The 20,355-nt window shown below is 45.1% G+C and overlaps 1 protein-coding gene across 4 annotated transcripts in view; it reads right to left on the bottom strand.

The window, feature by feature from the left end:
• Enox1 (ecto-NOX disulfide-thiol exchanger 1) overlaps positions 1-20,355 on the bottom strand; it is a 560,595-nt gene that overhangs the window by 128,127 nt on the left and 412,113 nt on the right. For all 4 annotated transcript variants that reach the window (XM_036199546.1, XM_036199549.1, XM_036199548.1 and 1 more), the window contains 2 exons: positions 18,460-18,693; positions 8,959-9,171 (listed from right to left, as the gene is read on the bottom strand). In XM_036199546.1, the coding sequence (XP_036055439.1) occupies positions 8,959-9,171; positions 18,460-18,693 (447 nt within the window). The remainder of the gene's footprint in view (positions 1-8,958; positions 9,172-18,459; positions 18,694-20,355) is intronic.

The following is a 20,355-nucleotide window of genomic DNA, read 5'->3' as shown; positions in this document are numbered from 1 at the left end:
CAACTACCTGTCCTCTCTTCTCCCATCATCTGAGCTGAACTGGTCATCACGTGGGCCCTGCCAGCCCTCTTGCCTTTAGATATCTGGAAACGCTCAAGGATCTAAGTTGTTCGTGTGGCAAGGGCTAAGGGGCTTTGACGGAACCTCAGGGAATTATCTGGGCAAACCTTTTCATCACAGAAAGGAGGACACAGAGACTCAAGGGCTTAGAAGACTTTCCTGATGGGATATGGCTAATTACTGCTTGAGCTGAGATTAGAGCCAGGGTCTCCTCAGACCCAGTCAAAGGCATCGACATCATTTGCTGTTTTGAAGACCGAGGATGTGACTGGTGCCACTTTCTCTCCTAAGTGTACACAGCTAGGCTGCATGGTGGTTGAAAGTGTTACCATAGCAAGGCTAGAATAAGACAAGTAAGAACAAGATAATCCTACTATCTTATAACTTACATGTATTTTGTGTGCTCTAGTTTAAAGAGAATCCATTTTAGTGCTAAGTCAGTTGAGATCACAATTTACACACACACACACACACACACACACACACACACACACACACACACACACCAAAACTAGAAAACCTTCATACTATGTTCTGATGTTACTAGTTTTCAGCCCAATTTCAAAACGCCAGGTTCGCCTCCCTCTATAGCTGGTCAATGATGGATGATGGGCACTTGTATTCAGGACACGTGTATGTGTGTGTGTGTGTGTGTGTGTGTGTGTGTGTGTGTGTGTGTGTGCGTGCGCTTTTACAAACAGTGCTTCCTCTATAACTGGTCAATGATGGGCACTTGTGCTCAGGACTTTTGTGTGCTTTTACAAACAGTCCAAGCTCCAGAGTGCTGTGGTGAGGTAAGAAGAAAGAGGAGGGTAGGTACACACGGCTTGCATCTCTGGCATGAAATCATTCTAGAAGAACACAAATAAATTTGATGCACATAAACTAATCAGCAGTTGTTAAGGACTTATGTAGAGAGTATGGCTGAGGGTCCTAACGGACTGGACAGGCTTCAAGGAGGAAGCCTGGATGGCAGTGGGCTTTGCATCTGGTTTGGAGGAGGAAAAGTCCTCCAGGCAAGGAGACAGCAGAGCGTGTTTGGAGTGGGGTGAAAAGGGGGCATGCTGGAAGTATGTATTTCAGTTTCTAACCAGACAGTAACATTTATATTTCCTCTGCTGCTGGTGTCGCCCTTCATCTCTTCCTGAGAGCTTGAGTTCACAGCTATAATCGTATCCTCCCTGAGCAGTTCCAGTTTTTATTAAAACAACCAAACAAAGAAATCAGACATGGTTCTAGAAAACAAACTATCCAGATGGCCAAGGGTCAGAGATTGAAGGACAATTAGAAGTACGGCTCTTGGCCTTCGCTGACATTAGAGTTTTCCTTCTCACGCATACGTACATGCATGGCATGCTTTCCTCATGGACTATCAACAGGCCCCTTTCATTGCTGTCCGCTTTCTCATTCCCTCCTCTACTCTGCCCCTGTGCTTTTGCAGCAGGAAGCTTGTAGGAAAAGTCGTCAGGAAGGAAAGCCATACGTGGAATGTTTAATTGGTTAGATGGCTGTGTGTTGTAACAAGGTTTGCACAACTGATCATCTTGGCATGTATATTATTAATATGTGAATGTGGTGGCCCATGCCTCCTGGACTTATAAACTGATTCTGTCAGATCTCTGAAACGACAAGCTTTGCTTGGGACTGATAAAACTCAAAGCGGGCAGGCCTACTGGGCATCCCTAGGAAGCATCCGTCTTTCAAAAGCAAAGATCAAAACCCCAAAGTCTACGAATAGGAAAACGTGGGCAAGTTCTACCAAACAGAAAGAATAAGAGTTGACAACCAGGTAAGACAAATGTGGCCTGAGGATCAGATGACATGTGACTAGACTCACTAAGCCTGCTGCTTTCCCTTTTTCTTTTATTACTACTCTAGCTGGTTCAGAAGAGAAGAGAGAGCCCCAGTGCCATACCAGGATGGACCAAGGTCCTCAACTGATAATTGCACATTCATGGTCACAAGTCAAGGACAATCCCCTAGAGAAGGGAAGAAATGTCACAGACCTCAAACTCTGGGCTGAGTATAGCTACTGATTCTTGACACTTTGAGGCAAAGCCTGGGTGGAAACTGTCTACTTGACTCCAAAGCAAAGCGAGACGACATGCAAATGCTGACAGAGTGGAACACCAGCCAAGCTAGACAGCAGCCGCAGGTGTTGGGTGTACACTTTTCCATTTTCTATTAAAGGCTCAAAGTCAGGACGTGTCACTCATTTCTTTCTTCAAGAGGGCTAGCTGGCAACAGAACCAATCCTCTGAGCGCTTGCTTTGCACATGAAGAAAAGACAAGGGCAAACAAACCAATGAGTTGAGTGTATGCATCTTGTCCAGTGTTCTGGACTCCTGTATGAAGTTCCTTTCTCGGCTATTTCCAGCAACATACACACAGGAGCCCACCACGCCTTGAGTTCTGCACTGGACTCTCTTGGAGGCTGCTAAGCAAACCCTCCTATCGTGACATCAGGTCTGCATTACTTGCTGTAATAAGGTAGCCTGTCAGTACATCTGCTTCCATGATGTCTTAGAATGATTTCCCAGCATTCCTGGCTGCTTCTTGTATGGGGCTGCAGTGGGATGCTATGAAGAAGGGCACCGGGGACCTTGTACATGGGGGAGGGCACTTGGGATTACTGCCTAATAAGGAGACCATCTAGAAGAAAGTAAGCTTTGGTGCTAGCCCTTGAATATCAGTGCTCCACAACCCCAACCGCATTCTGTGTGAGAAAGCTAAGTGCAATTCATGTGGAATTTGCCAGGGATATTATTAATACAGATGAATGGGTTTGACTGGTTCTGCTTTTGGAAATCTCAGCAAACATGTCAATCGGCAGTTACAGTCTTAGAAACAGTCACGTGGTATTAACACCAGACTCAGGTCCCCATAACTGAACCAAGCCTGGGAAGCTAGGAGGATGATTGCGATACACCAACAAAACCCCAACAAAAAGGGGACAGCTCAGATCAGGAGATGTGATAGACTCATTCACAAGGTGGAGGGAGCTTGTGAAATCCCATGTGAGTGTGTTGTTGACATGGGCAAGGCCTTGTTAAGGGCCCCAATGCCCCATGGGAGTAGCAAAGCCTTCTTCTGGTCCAAGTGACTATGTTGAGTGTGTGCAGAAAATGTTCCCCATAGTTTCCTCTCCTTATCTATGAGCTGAAGACTGCTCTCCTACAGAGCCTGTTCCTACTGAAATTAGCCCAACCTGCCACTTTGTTCGGCTGTACACAATAACTCTGCCTACTGGTCCGTCTGTATATAATAAACATACTGAACTTCCCAGGTGCTATGCTTCTGTCAGAGAGCCCAGCCCACTCAGTTCCAGTTTTTCTACATCTCTGTGTCCGTCATTTCTTCATCCCCTCCCTGCCCCAGTTAGGTCAATCCTTGAAGCCACACAGAGCGAGGCAACAGAGTGCTGACATGGCCACATTGCCTACCATGCCAGCAATGTCACTGCTAAGATTTTCACAGTGGATGTGAGGTTTACTTCTCTTGGTATTCAGGGAGCGGTCATTGTTGTACAAAGCACACACGGGAGACTGGAAAACGGAGATTGTTAATGGAGCCATGCAACCCTCCTATTCTGCTTAATTCGAGCACAGGCTGCACATAATACCACTTCTGTCTTCAAGTCATCCTGGAAGAGTCTGGCTTTCATGGATACATGTGAAGTCCTCCATGCTCCAGATGGGGCATGTACTCCTCAGCCAGCACAGAGCTGTCAGCATCAGCTGGGGTTTTCACAGTCTGTTGACAACTGTCCAGAAAATACTGAAATACTTCTGAGAACCAAACTGCAGAGCTAACAGGAGCTTCCCAGAGGGTGGTGGGTAGGTGATAAACCTAAATGTGGTTGGAAGGTTACACAGGGAAGAGTCTAGCATCACTTTCTCTGGCGAGGTTTGCTCAGCCCTCCTAATAGCCCCTAGCCTGTTAACTATGGTCTTGCGTACTGATTTCCAATAAGACCACAGCCAGCAAGCTTTCTTTGATTTATCTGATTCATTACATGTGCGGGTTGAAACCCTGTTACCTATGAAAAGTTTCCCCTTTCCTCTCCCCTCTCTCCTTTTCTGTTTCGACACTGGGTCTTATCTAGTCCAGGCTGGCCTCATACCCGCGCCTCAGCCTCCTCCGTGCTGGGGTCCCAGCTGTGTACCACATACGGCTATGAACAATGTGTGAATGTGTTGTTTCAGGCTTTTTTTTCCCTCACCTGTTTTCCAGTTTAGCCATTGCTTACTAATTCACTCCCTCCCCAGTCTGTCTCTACGACTCTAGTGTCCCTTCTTATGACCCTTACCAAAGCCCGGCAAACTGTCACCCACGTGGGTAGGGGCTGCAAACGTACTGAGATGGAAACTCCATCAGAAGAAGGGGGACAAGAAAGACCTTCCAGAAAGGGGGGGGGGCTTTCAACTAAGGCTTCAAGGGTGAGAGAGATTCCAGCATGCACAGCAGGAGGAAAGCATGGCAGGCAGAGGGGACCAAATGTATGAAAGCTCTGAGGTGGGAGATGGCTTCACTGGACCCAGGAAGGATGAGGCTGAAGGGGTTGACTACAGTAAGTTCAGGGCCAAACGATGCTGAGGCTGGAGAGCTGTGATGGCTAGGGAGCGTGAGAACTGCTTGGAGTACAGGAGGAAGCTACCTGAGGGGGCCCAGCTGTCTATCAGATGGTATGTTTTGAGAAGGGAATTGAAAAGGAAAGGTAGCAGGGCCTCCCAAGAGCTACTTCCTTTTCCTTACTGTAAGCAACCCCAGATTATTCTGGATATCAATGAACCAGCTAGGAATTATATCTCCCACTTTTCTCGTTGTTGGGCGTGGCCATGTGTAGCCTGTTGGGCCCAGTGAGGCATGCAGGGTGTGGTAGATTGAATGTCATTGGAGCCTATAATCTCATAGGCAGTGGTACTATTAGGAGGTGTGGCTTTGTTGGAGTGGGTATAGCCCTTTTGGAGCACGAGTGTCACTGTGGGGACAGGCTCTGAGGTTTCCTATGCTCGGGATACTGCCCAGTGTGTCAGTTGCCTTCCTGTGGCCTGTAAGATGTAGGACTTTCAGCTACTTTGCCAGCACCATGTCTGCCTGCATGCTGCCATGCTCCTACCATGATAATAATGGACTGAACCTCTGAACTATAAGCGAGCCACCCCAATTGAATGTTTTCCTTTATACGAGTCTCCAAGGTCATGGTGTCTATTCACAGCAATAGAAATCCTAAAAAGTTGGTACCAGGGACTGGGGTATTGCTGTCATAGGCCTGAGCATGTTTTTGTTTGGAGTAATGTAGACTTATAGTTGTTGGTGACTGCGGTGATGCTGCTGCCTGGGAGAAAGGGTTTACTGCTGCTGGTTCAGAGAAGAATGGCCAGGACCATCTGTTACAAGAAAGCATCGGCAAAGGTCAGTTTGAAAAAGTTTGCCAAGACAAATGGTGGGGAGAAATTGCTATGAAGATATTTTCTTCTAGGAAAGAATATTCATGGTTCCGAGAGATAGACATTTATCAGACTGTGATTACTCCAAACCACAGAGGAGGCACAAAAAAAAGAAAGAAAGAAAGAAAGGAAGGAAGGAAGGAAGGAAGGAAGGAAGGAAGAAAGGAAGAAAGGAAGAAAGGAAGAAAGGAAGAAAGAAAAATGTCTGCAGGGAACCATGACCACGCCTAACAGTGACTTTGAAATCTTCAAAAAGATGACAGGATCCCACAATGATTCCACATGGACTATGGTAAAGCCATTAAGCTGATTAACACCACGGAAAGATTGACTCTGGACTACAAACTGGTCAGGACAATTTTGAGATGGCTAACTGAGATGATCCAGCCTGACAGACTACTTGAACAAGAACTGGAAACAAGCCCTGCACTTTCTCATTATGCAGCGGGTGGACAAATGATACAGGACTTGACAATTAACCCAAAAATAGAGTTGAGGCTTAAAAAAGAAAAGGGGGAATATAGATATGACATAGATATGAATCTACTCTGGGGAGAAAAAGATAAAGAATAACAGGATAAATGGATAGATCACTGAATCTACTGTAAAAAGAAAAAGAGGAAGATATAAAAATGGCAAAAGGTAGATTATTGAGACTTTTATGAAAAGAAAAAGAGAATATGAATATGATAAGAAAAAAAGATCAATTTTTGAATCTACTTTTAAAAGGGAACTACTTGTTTTAAATAGGATAAGTAATGAAATTTTTTTTTTCTGAGTTTATCAAATGTTACTGGACTGGACATTGTCAATATATATATAATGGAGTTTTTTGTCTGAATCTGTCAAATGTTAATGGACTACACATCATTAATGTAATCTTGACTGTGTATATTGTATATACTTATTGGATATGATTTTTCTTGCATTAGTTATAAGCTTTTTTAAATTTTAGACCAAAACAGGGGAAATGTGGTGGTATTGTGTTCCCCAAAATAAACTTATCTGGGGTCAGAGAGCAGTATGGCCACAATATTAAACATGAGGATAGGCAGTGGTAGCACACGGCTTTAATCCTAGCATTTCAGAGACAGAAATACCTCTGGATCTCTGAGTTCAAGGCCACATTAGAAACAGCCAGGCATGGTGACACACACCTTTAATCCCAGAAATCCAGCCTTTAATCCCAGGGAGTGACGGCAGAAAGTAGAAAGATATATAAGGTGTGAAGACCAGAAACTACAAGCATTTTGGCTGGTTTCGCATTTGGCTGGTTAAGCATTCAGGCTTTGGAGCAGCACAGTTCAGCTGAGAGCCATTGGGATGAGTACACAGAAGCTTCTAGTCTGAGGAAACAAGACCAGCTGAGTTGGAGGTGAGGAAACTGTGGCTTGTTCTGCTTCTCTGATCTTCCAGCATTCACACCAATAACTGGCCTCAGGTTTGCTCTTATTAATAAGACCTGTTAAGATTCCTACTACAATTTAAAATAAATTTTAAAAATAAAAAAAAATGCAAAAAAAATAGTTCAGTTAAGCTGAGGTGCTAAAAAACTATCTTGACAGCCATCCCCACTTGGCATGGGCTTCCAGGATGGCAACTTCACTGACTCCTTGGGGATGAGCACCTGTCCTAGTGTGCTCCTCTCAGCTCAAGCATCCTGGTGGAGACTCCAAGGCTGGACGGCCCACCCTAAGCTTTACCACCGTGAGGCCCATTGATGCCACACATCACATTCTGTCTACCTCTCCGTTGTTCAAGTATGGATGTCTTTCACCTGCACAATGGCAGGAAGGTATGTTTTCCTTTTTCAGCCCCAGTTTAACTGGTCCCTACTTAATATCATTGCCAAGAAAAGCATGGTTCTCTCCTATGCTAACCCATGGCTGTCCCCTCCTCCCATGGCCTCACTTGTCAAGGGCCAAGTCCCTGCAAAAGGAAGACAGTAAACTGCACACAGATGGGAAGTTGCTTGGAATTGAGTCCCCTGAGCAAAAGTAAGTGGGCAGTAACCATGCTGCTGTTTGGGCACATGGCTTCCCACCACAGCCCCCCAGGAGTTGTTCTTTTGAGGTTGTATATAGCCTTTCATCTCTCCTTGTCTCTTCCATCAACCCACTCTTACCTTCTCTCTGGCTACTCATCCATTATTGTCTTCCCTCCTTCAAAGCTAGAGTCAGTATTAACTTCCTTTATTCTCCACCTAGTAACCCCAACTCTAGCATGGTTGGACCTACACAGTTGGGTCAAAGCCATTGTTCAATGCTGCTGAGTTGTGCTAATACAGTACGGATTGGTGAGAGGCAGAACACTCTTGTTTCCCACAGTCCTTTTCTTTAGAGGCAGAGTGTTCTTACACTGGGCATTTGACTTACCGGTCTATGTTTGGGGATTCATTGCATGGCACTTACTCTGTGCTACTGCAAAAACCGTCTGTTGGCAACAAAGTCACGTAAGATGCTTTCATATGTAAGATCCTGTCTCATCATCCCTCTCTGTCTGCCTATCCTAACAGACACATTATCTCTTAAGTTTGCACCGATCAAAGGGGTGACAGGCATTTTGGCACACTAGATCACTGCAAATAACACTTATCTTCAGCATGAATATGTAAAATGCATGTGTTGCTGTCGTGTGTGGGTCCCTGCACCTGGAATGGAATGGAGCATAGCCCCCTCACAGTGTCACTCAGCAGCTTTTACCAAGCGACAGACCATCAGCAGCTGAGCTGCACTGTGTGGCCGTGACATTAACTACAGATGCAGAGTGCCATGGGAAAAGTCGACGCCCCTTTTTTGAATAGAGCCCGGGGTAATTACCGTGACTATTGTTCTATTAGAAAGCTCCATTTATGCTCCTTCATCAATTCAGGATCTAGACATGAAAAATCACTGGCATTAAGTGTTTAAGGCAATTCGCTTTCCAAATGAAGAAAGGACAAAAGCCTATTCCTGAGTCACCCATGCAGACAGCCAAAGCTCACCTCATAAGGGCCCTGAGGAGGAGGGTTTTAGCAGATGGTACCGTCTCCCTAAACAGAACCCCTGGGACATGTTCAAAGCCTACTCTCTGATATCAGCCCCCAAGTGGACAGACATACAGGTCTGTGTGGACAGCCTGCGGGTGGGAAGTGGCTGCTCTGCAGGTGTGCGTGAACCGAGGTGGAGCCAGTTTAACACGCGCACCTGGCTGCCCCGTCCTGGGGGCCAGGAACGGTGTTCTGAGGAAAAGCTACAGAAACGTCGCTCACCTTGAGAAGTAAGCTCTCGGGGCAGGGTCCGCGCTCTTCCACATGCCACAGAACATGAATCGGTTATGAGGTGCACCGTTCAATATGGAGTAAAATGGGAGACTTCTGAACTACTTACCCCCACATGAAAACATAAAATGGGTGCAAAAGAAAAGGCCAAGTCATACCAGAAGAGATGACCCCCAAGGTTTTACTTACATTGAGTGAGGATCCCGGTTAAGGCATTTTTAAAATTCTCCTTGGCCTCCTCCATTTCCTGTTCGTGGGTGGCTTTCTCATTCATGAGCCTGCGCACGTGGCTGTTGGCCGACTGCACCATGGAGTAGAACTGGTTTGCAGAGCGCCGGTTCACCTCCCCGCGTTCTATCCAGGACAGCAGCACCGTAATGGCCTCCGAGAACTTGCTGTCGTCTGGAACGGAAGGTGGAGGCAAGAAAAAGCCACTTCATCCAGGTCCTCGAAACACGCAGGGTCTCCCCAGGCAGCAGTTTCCAAACTCGGCAAATTAGCATTCCTTGGAAGACTGCTCTGTCTCTCCATAGCTTGTCTTTTTCTCTTCTTCCTCTGGTTCCATGGAACTACCTAGAGCTGCTCACTCAGCTGCCTTTCCATGAGCACAGCTGTACAGGGCATTCTTGGCTATAATTCGCCACCCTATTCTCATCAAATCTAGATTAGGCTTTCAAAAAACTGTTATTGGACCGATTTGGCCCTCATTCTATTTCTTTATCAGAAATACGATATGATGTATATTATTTTTGTCATTTATACAGATAGCTAAGTTAGTGTCAATGTGTGGATGACAGGAAGGTTATCTTAAAACTTTTTGTAATACAGGATACTGTACCCAAAGCAGGCAAGAGAAATAAGGTCGTTTCTTGTTCTACTGAAATTCCAAAGTAATTTTGTTTTTCAGTTTAATATAACAGATTTCATTACAATGAAAAAAATTGAGTATTTCTTTGTTTTCCACACATGGGTGTGTGTGTATTCCCTGAGGGGGTCAGCCTTTGTCTTGGGTGGCTATTGGAAAGCCCGATTAACCTTCATCTGAGCCTCAGGTGGGCATAGGAAGTGGGAAGGAGGCTACATCTGTAAATAAATGATAAAACTTCTTTCAAAGACGACAAACAGGCTGGTGTGTTTGGGAATGGCTCGACAGCTTGGAGGTGGAGGAAGGCAGGTGTGAGGGTGCTTCAGTTAATTACAACTGGAAGTTGTATGCCAGCCATTACAACATTAATCGATGTGGCCACTGCCGAAGGTTCCTTGTGTACTTTCTAAACTAAATTGAGGGAGAAAGCTTTCATTTGCATGTTTCTCCTTCTAAGCAATGTAATAGGGAAAATGCCTTTGTTTAACCAAGGGAGAAAGATTCTTTAATTCTCAACATTGGGAGCCAAACTAGACCTCACTGTCTGGATACCTAAGACAAGATACTTACTTGTCTATCCAGGCCCTGTCCGTGCCACGGAGGACTTGCAGAGACACCTCCTGTATTGTTCAGATTTATAAACATGTACACACTCTAGGTGGACACAAGGTGACTTGGAAGGAAATTTTACTTTTATTTAACATGATTAAAAGAAGAATCAATCATTGCCTGGTTATTTGTATGCTGTTTGAGGAGTGCTTTGTAAACCCTACAGTATGCTGTTTAAATTATCTTCAGCTCTCTTTTTCTGAGACCCAGGTACCATTTCCTTAGAATGGCTGTTGCCCCAGGACATGTTTGGCACATCAGGGCAGGCCTCCCCTTGCTTGGGATCCCATGGAGGAATGCAGTCTACCTTCTCTACATTCCAAGCTGTTCTTGCTGATGTAGGACAAACCAAGATATGGTGTTTCCTCCTGGGCTTAGGGATCAAAGCTCGCCAGCAACCCTCCTATCAAAGCTGTGCTCACCCTTGAATAGGAGGAGATAACTGGCTGAGGCACACTCACAAGGAGACTAGGGTTTCTTTGTAACTTTTGCTCCTGGAGCACAGAGCACCGTCTTAATACCCATGCTGACTCATGCAATTGTGTTAACTCTGGGGTTTCAGTCCGAGTTCAACCCTCTGTGAACTCCAGCTGCCGTGGTTTCTTATCTCATTTCATGGACCAAAGCGGCCTGTGTAAGATAAAATCCATCATACAACTTAACATTACACTCAGCCCATGGAGAGGCCCATAATTTAGCATTATGTTTGTGAGAGGCCCACTGCGACTCTTAGAGCCAGAATAAATTCCGCCTCCCTCCACATCCTCCCCTCTCTCCCTGCCAATATATGTTAGGAGAATGGAGCTTGGGACAGACAGCAGGAATAAACCTGATGCTTATAAGAAATCCTTTTTTCCCCTTAAAAAAGAATAACAACAGAAAAGAATATTGACTTCATGTGCTATTTTTTACCCTTGCTGTGACTTAAGCCTCCACATAGCACCGAGAATATGGAGAATCCTCAACTTTTTCTTTTCTTTTCTTTTCTTCTTTTTTTTTTTTTTTTTTTTTTTTTTTTTTTTTTTTTTTTAGTTCATAAAGAAAAAGCAGAAAGGAAAGAGTGGGATTGCCCATCTTGCTCAGTTCTCTTTCCTGGGCACATAGGTACTCCTCCCCAATCTCACCTCTGGTTCTTACTTCCTAAATATAGAAACTTCTATCAGAAAGAACACATTTATATGGTAAAATTCATGTGTTTGCTCAGTGTGAAAACCATGTCTCAGTGGCCCTTAATCTTAAGACTGATATACAAGTTGATCTGAAATTACAAGGAGCAGTTAATGGATAGTTTTCAGAGGGCTGAGCAACAGAAAACCCAGGATTGAAAACGCAGGTAGCCAAGAGGCTTTCCCGCTGTTCGCAAGTATTGGTAGGCAGAATCCCCTTAATTTAAGGGAAGTATATAGTTTTGAAAACTCCCAAGTTCATCCAAGTTTGCCTTTGAAACTGGCAGGCTAATAATGATTGATGTACTAACATTCACATTAAATTTAAAACATGTTAGTTGAGGCATGCTTAGAAATGCCAGTCAACATTTGTTACCATATTAGAAGTGACTTTAATTTATACTTATTAACACCGACTCAGTCACTCCTTCTGGATGGCTACTGGAGCATATTGAGGATGGTCATTTTCAATTCACAACTGTAAATTCAATTTTGTATTCAGTGGAAAGATCACCAAGAAAGCAGAAAACAATATAAACTAATTTAAACAGGATTTAGATTGCAGCGTTATTAAAGCTATTCATGTGGAAGGAAATTAACGCTGCCCATAAAAATCACATCAAAGACGCACTTAGAAAACTTCCAAATGCTCTCCTTGTCCATGCTTAGGCAGAACTCAGTAGAGTGAAGTTTAGAAATTGGAGTGTGCACATGTGCCTTTCCACAGCACCAACTGGGGAAGGGCTGTGCTGAGGAGGGGTGTGGACGGACCATTTGCCAGATCCAGGTTACTCAGTGTTTTCCAAGAAGGGTCCTTCCCACATCACACCCCCTGCCTGTGTTACTGGAAACATGCTTGCCGGCCTCCCTCCCCAGGTGGCATTTTCCTTCTAGAATATTATTTCTTCGCCACGCCCATTCTGAGAGGCACTGTGGGCATGGCCCCTGTGCTTTGTTCTAGTGCCTCTGGTATTCTCCATCCCCTAGGCTGGCCGTCACTCCCTCAAGATTCAGCTTATGTCACCTTCATAAAGGCGATTTCCCTGCCCCCTGGGTGTGAACCAAGTGCCTTTCTGCTGAGCTTCCGAGATTCCCTATGAACTCCACTGACACAGTCACCCTGTGCAGTGATGCTCGCCTACTCTTTACCTCCAGCTCCAGGGGCTGTCACTATAAGGAAACTTCCCAAATACACTGCAACGCTCTGGTCCCTTTCTGTCTGCAGTCCCTATTTTATCTAGTTTTCAAAGATATGTAGCAATTAATGCTAGGCAAGTCACAAATCCGATGAGTAAAAGGTGGGCAGTTCAACTGTTGGTACTAGACATTTAATTTTGTATTAAGGAGGATCTTCACATGTCATTGTCCACATATGCCGTGACTGAGAAGCAGGCCTCTGAGGTCATGAGCACTGGAGACAGAGTTAAGAGTGATGTCACACACTCGAGGACAAGCCGAGAGTCCTGGCAGCACCAAATAGCTAACTGGATTCTCAGTCGATTAAACATTTTTTTTTTTGAAAGTGTATTTAATTTAGGAGAGGTAATAACTATTTGTTAGCTTTGGAGGGCTAAAGAAGTAACTATAATGCTCATCTATTGCCGCTTAATGTCCCCAGCTGAAGCCATGCCATCTTGTTTGTCATTGGGTTATTCCAGACCCTGTGTGCCCTCTTCTCACGTTTGACAAACACCTGCTATACAGTAGCCATTAAAATTGCCAGCAGGGTAATGTGCTCTTCAAAGTCCACAAGTCAAGGTGTCCTTTGAGAGCTTGTTAAGAATGCCAACTCAGCTTTTCTCAGATACCCCTCCCCAACTGTGACTACATGTCACCCCTTAAGTTATATACACTTGGAAGCCTCAGACACACTGCAAGGAATGATTGGGGAAAGCCAGGTAAAATGGTTAGAAGCTGATCTAAGTTAAGAGATAACACAAACCTGAAATGGAAAGTAGTAACTAAAATTTAAGTGAGTTTTGAAAGGATTTGATGTGATTTTTATGAGCTTGGCAAGTATCTGTCTCTAAATCCCCACTTTCAATAAAAGAATGATCATCACTGCCAGCCAGAAAGGAAGAAGGTATCTAAGACCTGGAACTAGCATAGAGACCACTGTGGACCTCTCAGGAGATACTAGACCACACCTTGCACCCCACTTTCACCTTCATTGGGGCGTGTACTTTTGCTCGTCAGACTAGGCTATTTTACAATTCTGAGGGGGAGAACACAAATTGTGGAAATGAATGATGCAGATAATTCCTCTCTACAATAATGCAAGGGGTTTTTGTTCAGTAAAAGTCGATATCTTTGTAAAGCAAATTACATGAGGAGTTTCCAGCTACCGTCTTAGCCAGAAATCAGTATGTGTCTATTTCCTGGAGAAAAACAAAACAAACAACATGGTGTTATGGACTACTGTAGCTGGAGTTTTTCTCTCTGGGTCCCGCCAAGCAGCCCACTTATAAAATAAACACACAGACTCTTATATTATTTAAACTGTTTGGCCTAATGGCTCAGGCTTCTAGTTATCTAGTTCTTACATCTTGAATTAACCCATTTCTATAAATCTATACCTTGCCACATGGCTCGTGGCTTAACAGTATCTTACATGTTGGTACTCATGGTGGCGGCTGGCAGCGTCTCCTGACTCAGCCTTCGTGTTCCCAGAATTTTCTTCTTTGCTCGTCCTGCCTATACTTCCTGCCTGGCTACTGGCCAATCAGCATTTTATTTATACAGAGCGATATCCACAGCAGACTATCTTTCTAATTTTTTTCTCTTTTCTGTTCAACCATGGAACCTCCCCTATTATCCTTTTATAGACCCAGCCATAAACAAAGGCCTAACAGCCCACCGAAGTTCTTACCTCATGCTCACAGACTGCCTAGTGTTCTGAATTTCCCTTAGCACATACAGGAGAAGAGAACTACCTCTTGGTGCCTTTCCTCCATCATTAGCATCTACCAGTCTGATTAAGATTGACCAAGTGTTAGCACCTTCTGCAAGCTGGGGGTTTTAGCTGTGAAGATAGGGTCTATTGACTATTCCTCCAAGAAGGTGCACTTTTGGGGTTATTAAAGAATCTGTGGCAGAGAAATCATGACCATCTTGCAAATACAGATTGGGCATGTTCCAATGATTTTATTTAACTCGTTAATTAATGAAGAAACAGTAAGATGCTAAAACTAGTTCAAAGGAGAATTTGGCCCAGAGAAGTGTGTGTTTCTTAATTGCTTAACTGTCTGCATCAGTTAACCAGAATGGCACATAAAGGCTACGTAAGTGGTTAATGCTCCTCTCTGCCCCAACACATAATCTCCTCAATTACTCAGTATTTATAAAATGGGGAAATTAAGAGGGCAAAACAAAAGTGTACTGATTATTTCCACTGTGGGGCCAAGCAAAATGTTTCTAAATGAAATGGCCTCTCTTGCCTCTGTGAAGGTCAATAATACCCAAAAGGTGCTTCTCCAGGAGGCTCCCCGTGCTTCATATTTTCCTGGCCTGAAGGAGGAGGTCTGGCTGCTAGCTAATGGAATGTCTACTGGGCTCATAGCATTATTGATTTTTACTTCCATAGAGCCATAAATATTGACAACCATCTACAGAGTGCCAGCACCACTTCCGCTCCTGTCTACTCATGCTAACCACACTCTATGCAAATATGAGCCCAGTTCTTTGAAAACTATGAGCACAGTCCCAGAGGGCTCAGTTCTCAGTGGCACAGGAGGGCATCCCAAGGGCACTGGTTGGAGACCTTTGTCAGAAATCTCCTCGATACAGACAAAGACAAATGGGAGAGAGTACTGGAAAACTTTTAAAGTGTTCTCGCCCAAAGAAATCTCCAGTGAGTGAAGATATAATGCTTCCTCGTGGTCGAATCAATCTCTTCCTTGTGCGGCCCAGACCCTCGGCCCCTTCAGGGCTGCTTGGTCTGTGTTAGAAACCCTGGAATTCATTATCTCATCCGCCTGGTGCCACTGTTTCCAATAAAGTGTAATTATGGTGCTATTGAGCGCCTTCTCGCTTTCCCAAAGCCATGCCATAAACTTCAGGTCTCTGCACAGTTACTTCCCAGTCAGTCTTCATTAAGTTGAATTGTCTCACAACAATGTCTATTTAATCAGCAGGGCGCCCACTGATGTTCTGTTTTAGAATTTGTATTAATGAAACCGATGCCTGGTGACTCTGTGCCTCAGACACTACCCAGTTACAACTCTGTTTCCTCTTGCTTCAGAAAGCCAAGCAGCCAGTGGATGGGGAGGTAAGGTCTCTGAAGATGTCCCCTTCTCCCATGCTAGCGGCTTCAGTGGTTTGGCTATCTCTGTAGAGAAAGCATCTTGCATGATAGTGCACACTGCTGCTAATAGAATCATAACCCATTATTCGAAATAGCAAGTGCAGGGTGATTTATCCTTTCCTTTATTGCCCAGAACACCTAGATTCTATGAGGCAGAAGCTGGCATGGTGTTTTTCTCTTCCCCCAGTACCTAGCACCAGTACCCAGTGTCAGGTAGTTGTAAACACTTAGCAAATGCTTCTTCCGTGATTGGCAGCAGGCTAACATAATCACTTCTCTCATCTGCAGCCATGCTTAGTAGCACTTTTGGCCAGAAATGCAGTATGCCCACATATTCAAATACTTGGAGAAGAAAGAAAGGAATTAATTTGCCAAACACACCTACTGTGTTCAACTATGTGGAAAGCCTTGAAGGTCATAATAAAGACTTGATTGATACAGATTTTGCTGAATGTGGATGATATTCAAAATCAAAATGACAAAAATAAACATGTATGGTGTCAAATGGGAGAAAAATAGCTAATAAACCTAAGATAACAAGGTTTCTCAGAGGAGAAAAAAAATCTAATCCAATCAGGCATTTTCAGATTGCATTTCCACTTCCTTCCTGACACGGGTTTCTGTACCTTCCATCTTGACTGCATTTTATATCCCTACATCAGTGAAATCATCTTCAGAAAAAACAGTTTCCTTGGCTCTTCCTGCCAGCCTTTACAGGGTTCTAAGGAGCAGAGAGTGGATTTCCTCTCAGAGGCAGCCAATTTCCTAAGCAATTAAATGCTGTTTATATTCCAAACTCTGTGCTTGGGTTGAAATCGTCAAGCCTGGTATTACCTGACTCTTACCTAAGATGTATCTGCAGCCCGTTCATTCTACTGTAAGCCTTCTATTAAAATTTCCAATCTGTTCTCTCCTCAAGGGATCACACGCGGTACTTGGCAAAGATATAGCTTCCGAATTCTGCAAATTATACTCATCTATATAAATATACATTTTTGAAATGGCAAAGCTCACAAATTACTCTAGCAAACTGACATCCCAATCTGCTATCCTCCAAAAGTAGAGGCAAATGTCATGTACCTTATACATGCAATTGGCACTTTTGATGTTCGCTTCATAAAAATATCATAATGTAGATGCCAAACCTTCATGAAATTCCTCCACGTAGTACAGACCTGAGGCGTGGCCATGATTGAACTCACCTTGAGAGTCTCACGCTCTACTGACTGAGCTAGCTGGGCTTAAAGACAGGTCATGGAGACCACAAGGTGGTACCACAAAATTCACTTGACGTTAACAAAAAAAAAAAAAAAAAAAGGTATTTATTCCGATGAGCACTCTTGGTTGTAATGTTCTTTCTCATTCTGTACTTTCCTAATACCGTTCAGCCTGAGTTTGCATTGCTTATGTGTCTTATTGAAGGAACAGTCTCTGCATATTAATGCCTAGACTCTGGGCCTTCTCGAAGCGCCTGGGCAGCTACCAAGAAAGGCAGCAGGCAACACTCAGTAGCTGGAGAGGGGCAGTTCCGTGGCAACTGTAGCTAATTAGGAGTCCTCAGATCTGACAGGAGTGGTGGCTAGAGGCACATGCCCTGCTTTTTAGACAAAGCATCGAATGCCATTTCCAATCTTCCTAAAATTGGTGATGGGCAGCTTTTTGTTCATTTTCTTCAGTAAGACCATCCCCTCCATTTAAGACACTGCCAATAATACATGAGCTAGGCTCTCAAACCCCAAGAACCAATCACAGCTGTCCTCTCATCAGATATCTGTGAAACCCTCTCTACTGTTTACAGAAAAAGGCCAGCAACAGCCTTGGGCTTCTGGCTGAGACACTCACTCTCCAGCCTCACCTTGCTTGAGGAACGCAGTGCCCACACCAAGTCCTCTGGGTTTCCTGTGCATCTTTGTTCTTGGGGCTCCAGCCTCTGGTTAGGTTGCCTTTAGGAACCTTTCTAACTTGGGAGAAATCTTGTTCATCCCACCAAGTTCAAATCCTGCCTGCTCTGTGAAGACATTCCTGATCCCTTTACCCACTCTGTCCACACTCGCCGCCATTCCCAAAGCATGTTGTACATGTCTGGGTTGACATTGAGGCCATTTGCTTTTTTTTCAGTCACTCATTTACTTGTGGACACTTGCCTGTGACAACTGTGATCCGCCGCTATGGCCCTAACAGCACCTGGCAACCTCAGGAGCTCCAATCACCACCTACCCCTGGTCTATAAAATGCCTAGATGTCATCCCGCTCACTCATTTTGGTCACTAATAGACCCAAGCACACCCACAGACGTACATAAATGCCCCCCTCACCTGTCGGGGCGTGGGGGTGGGGACCTGTCTACATTTTCTCTCTTCTCGTCCACACACCCTCCCTGGCACTGTATGTAAGATGTCTTGGGAAAGCTTTTAGTGGACCTGTACGCTCCACAGAACTCAGAGAACCCTAGGAAATGCTGGCTCATGGGTGAGGCCTCTGTCTGGGCTCACAAGACACAGGCTGGGAAACAGATTGCTGCTGGCACTGGGCCTGCTTGCTTTCAGACAGTTCCACAGAGTAACAGCTCTGACCTAGCAGGTTGATGGAACCCGGGGTCAGTCTGCAGATTCCAGCGCGCTCCCACTTACAAGCCGCCTGCAGGGACAGGACACACTGGTATCTGGCCTGCACAGACGATGACCTTTTTCCTTCCTTGGTTCATGGCTAAGCAGGAGGGGCGGGCTCTGGCGGGAGTCCCCCCTTACCTTTCAGTTTTTCGGCCAGCAGGGCGGCTTCGTGCTCTGAGTAGTGCATGATGGCAGGTGGTGAGGGTGGCCGTAGCCGGTCCTCCTCCAGTTTACGTCGATGCCGCTCTTCCCGGGCACGCATCCTCTGCTTGCATTCCCACTCGTAAAAGTCATCCCTGGCCTGGGCAAAGTCGACGTGAAGACGGCCGGAGTCCTTCTTATCCGTGCTAGACCCTAACCGCATACGGTAACCTAAAAGCATTGGAAAGCCAGGTCACCTCAGCTCAGGGGACACGGACACACACTCTGGTCCAGGCTTCCCACAGGGTAGTCAACCATGCACTTGTTTCTCTGGCCTCTGGACAGGAGAGATTACTTTTCTCTCCTTGGAGATGGAAGGCGGGTATCTTCCCAATCAGTAACATGAAACACAGATGTGGAGATAAAGACACACCTGGAGAAGTTTCTCAGAGGGACCCTCACCATCACCAGGTCCAGCATCACCAACTGAGAACCCAGGCACTAAACCCTGGGCACCCCTTCCTCCTTTTGGCTTCTAGGGAGTTCAGAAACAAATTTGGCATGTATTAAGTTTTTTTGGTCTTGCTTTTTTTTCTTCAATGTATTATAACTCTATTGCATAGGCATTCTCTGAAGTTCTTTTTGGAAAGAGGCAGAGTACGAGCAAATAAAGAACATCTCTGATATTTAAAGGGGTCTGCAAAGTAAATTCCCAAACTTTACTCACAGCCTTTTGCTTCATTCCCCTAGCAAACACTGCCCGCTCAGCTTCCCCTCAGCTGCTAGAGAAGCCACAATTACCCAGGCAATTTTGTAGTGTGGTTTTATTTCCACTTATCCTCTGGGGGCATGCAGGAGAATATTTTACCTTCAATCAAGAGGCCCCATAGCACCTCATCCAGCCTGTAGTACCACACAAATTGTCCATGCAATCTTTGCAGGCCACAAGAGGCTTGGGCAAGAGCCCAAATCTGTTTCTCTCTCTCTCTCTCTCTCTCTCTCTCTCTCTCTCTCTCTCTCTCTCTCTCTCTCTCTCTCTCACACACACACACACACACACACACACACACACACACACACACACAAATTGGAATCCTTGGGGGTTGGAGGTTACTGTGAACTACCCAACTCATAAAAATTGGGTAGTGTGTGAGAGAGGTCAACCCAGGACTGAATGCAACCAGCTGGCCTAACTTCAAACGAGCAAGCGTTGACTGTGAGGTTGCTCTTCAGTTTGGAGTACTCAGATTTTTCATAACATTAATTCCAGTCTTACTGGGAGCACATCTGCCAGGGTCCGCTAGAGGAGAAAGCAAAAATAAGCACCTTTGCCGTGCAGGGGCTTTGCAAGTGACATGCAGCTGGAAAATGCTGTGCTGTGCTGTGTGGACCTTGTCACGGTACATTTCAATGGGCAACGGTGGCATTTGGGGTAAAGCAGAGCTATAAATCCCCATGGAAGCTGGACTGTCCCCTGCGGGGCACTTCACACTTTTGAGAAGTTACAAATCTGCTACAGAGCTCATCTGATTGAACCCTCTTCTAGGCTTCTGCAGCAGCATCTAAAAACCTGGAAACGTAATAATACCCATCAGCCACGCAAATGGCCACTCACATGGGAGCAGAATTAATGCAGAAGCAACCTATGTCTTAGTGGTGGGCTGTGGAAAGTTACACCAGCAGGTCAGGTACTGGCCAGCTGTCCGGGCTGATCAAACAACTTTCCCTGCTTGTATCCAGAGAATCACTTTCTAAAACAGTTCTGGTCCTCTCTTACATCAGAACATCATCATTATAGCCTTAAAAGAGACTCTGATGAGGCCGAGGCTAAACTTAGCCTGGCCCTCAGATGTGAAAGTGGTCCTAAAATTAGGCCTTCCAGCTGGCTTGGGC

Source organism: Onychomys torridus, chromosome 9 (genome assembly GCF_903995425.1).
Source record: "Onychomys torridus chromosome 9, mOncTor1.1, whole genome shotgun sequence".
Lineage (NCBI taxonomy): Eukaryota > Metazoa > Chordata > Mammalia > Rodentia > Cricetidae > Onychomys > Onychomys torridus.
The sequence above is the reverse complement of the archived record's forward strand: the minus strand, read 5'-3'. Positions and strand labels throughout refer to the sequence as shown.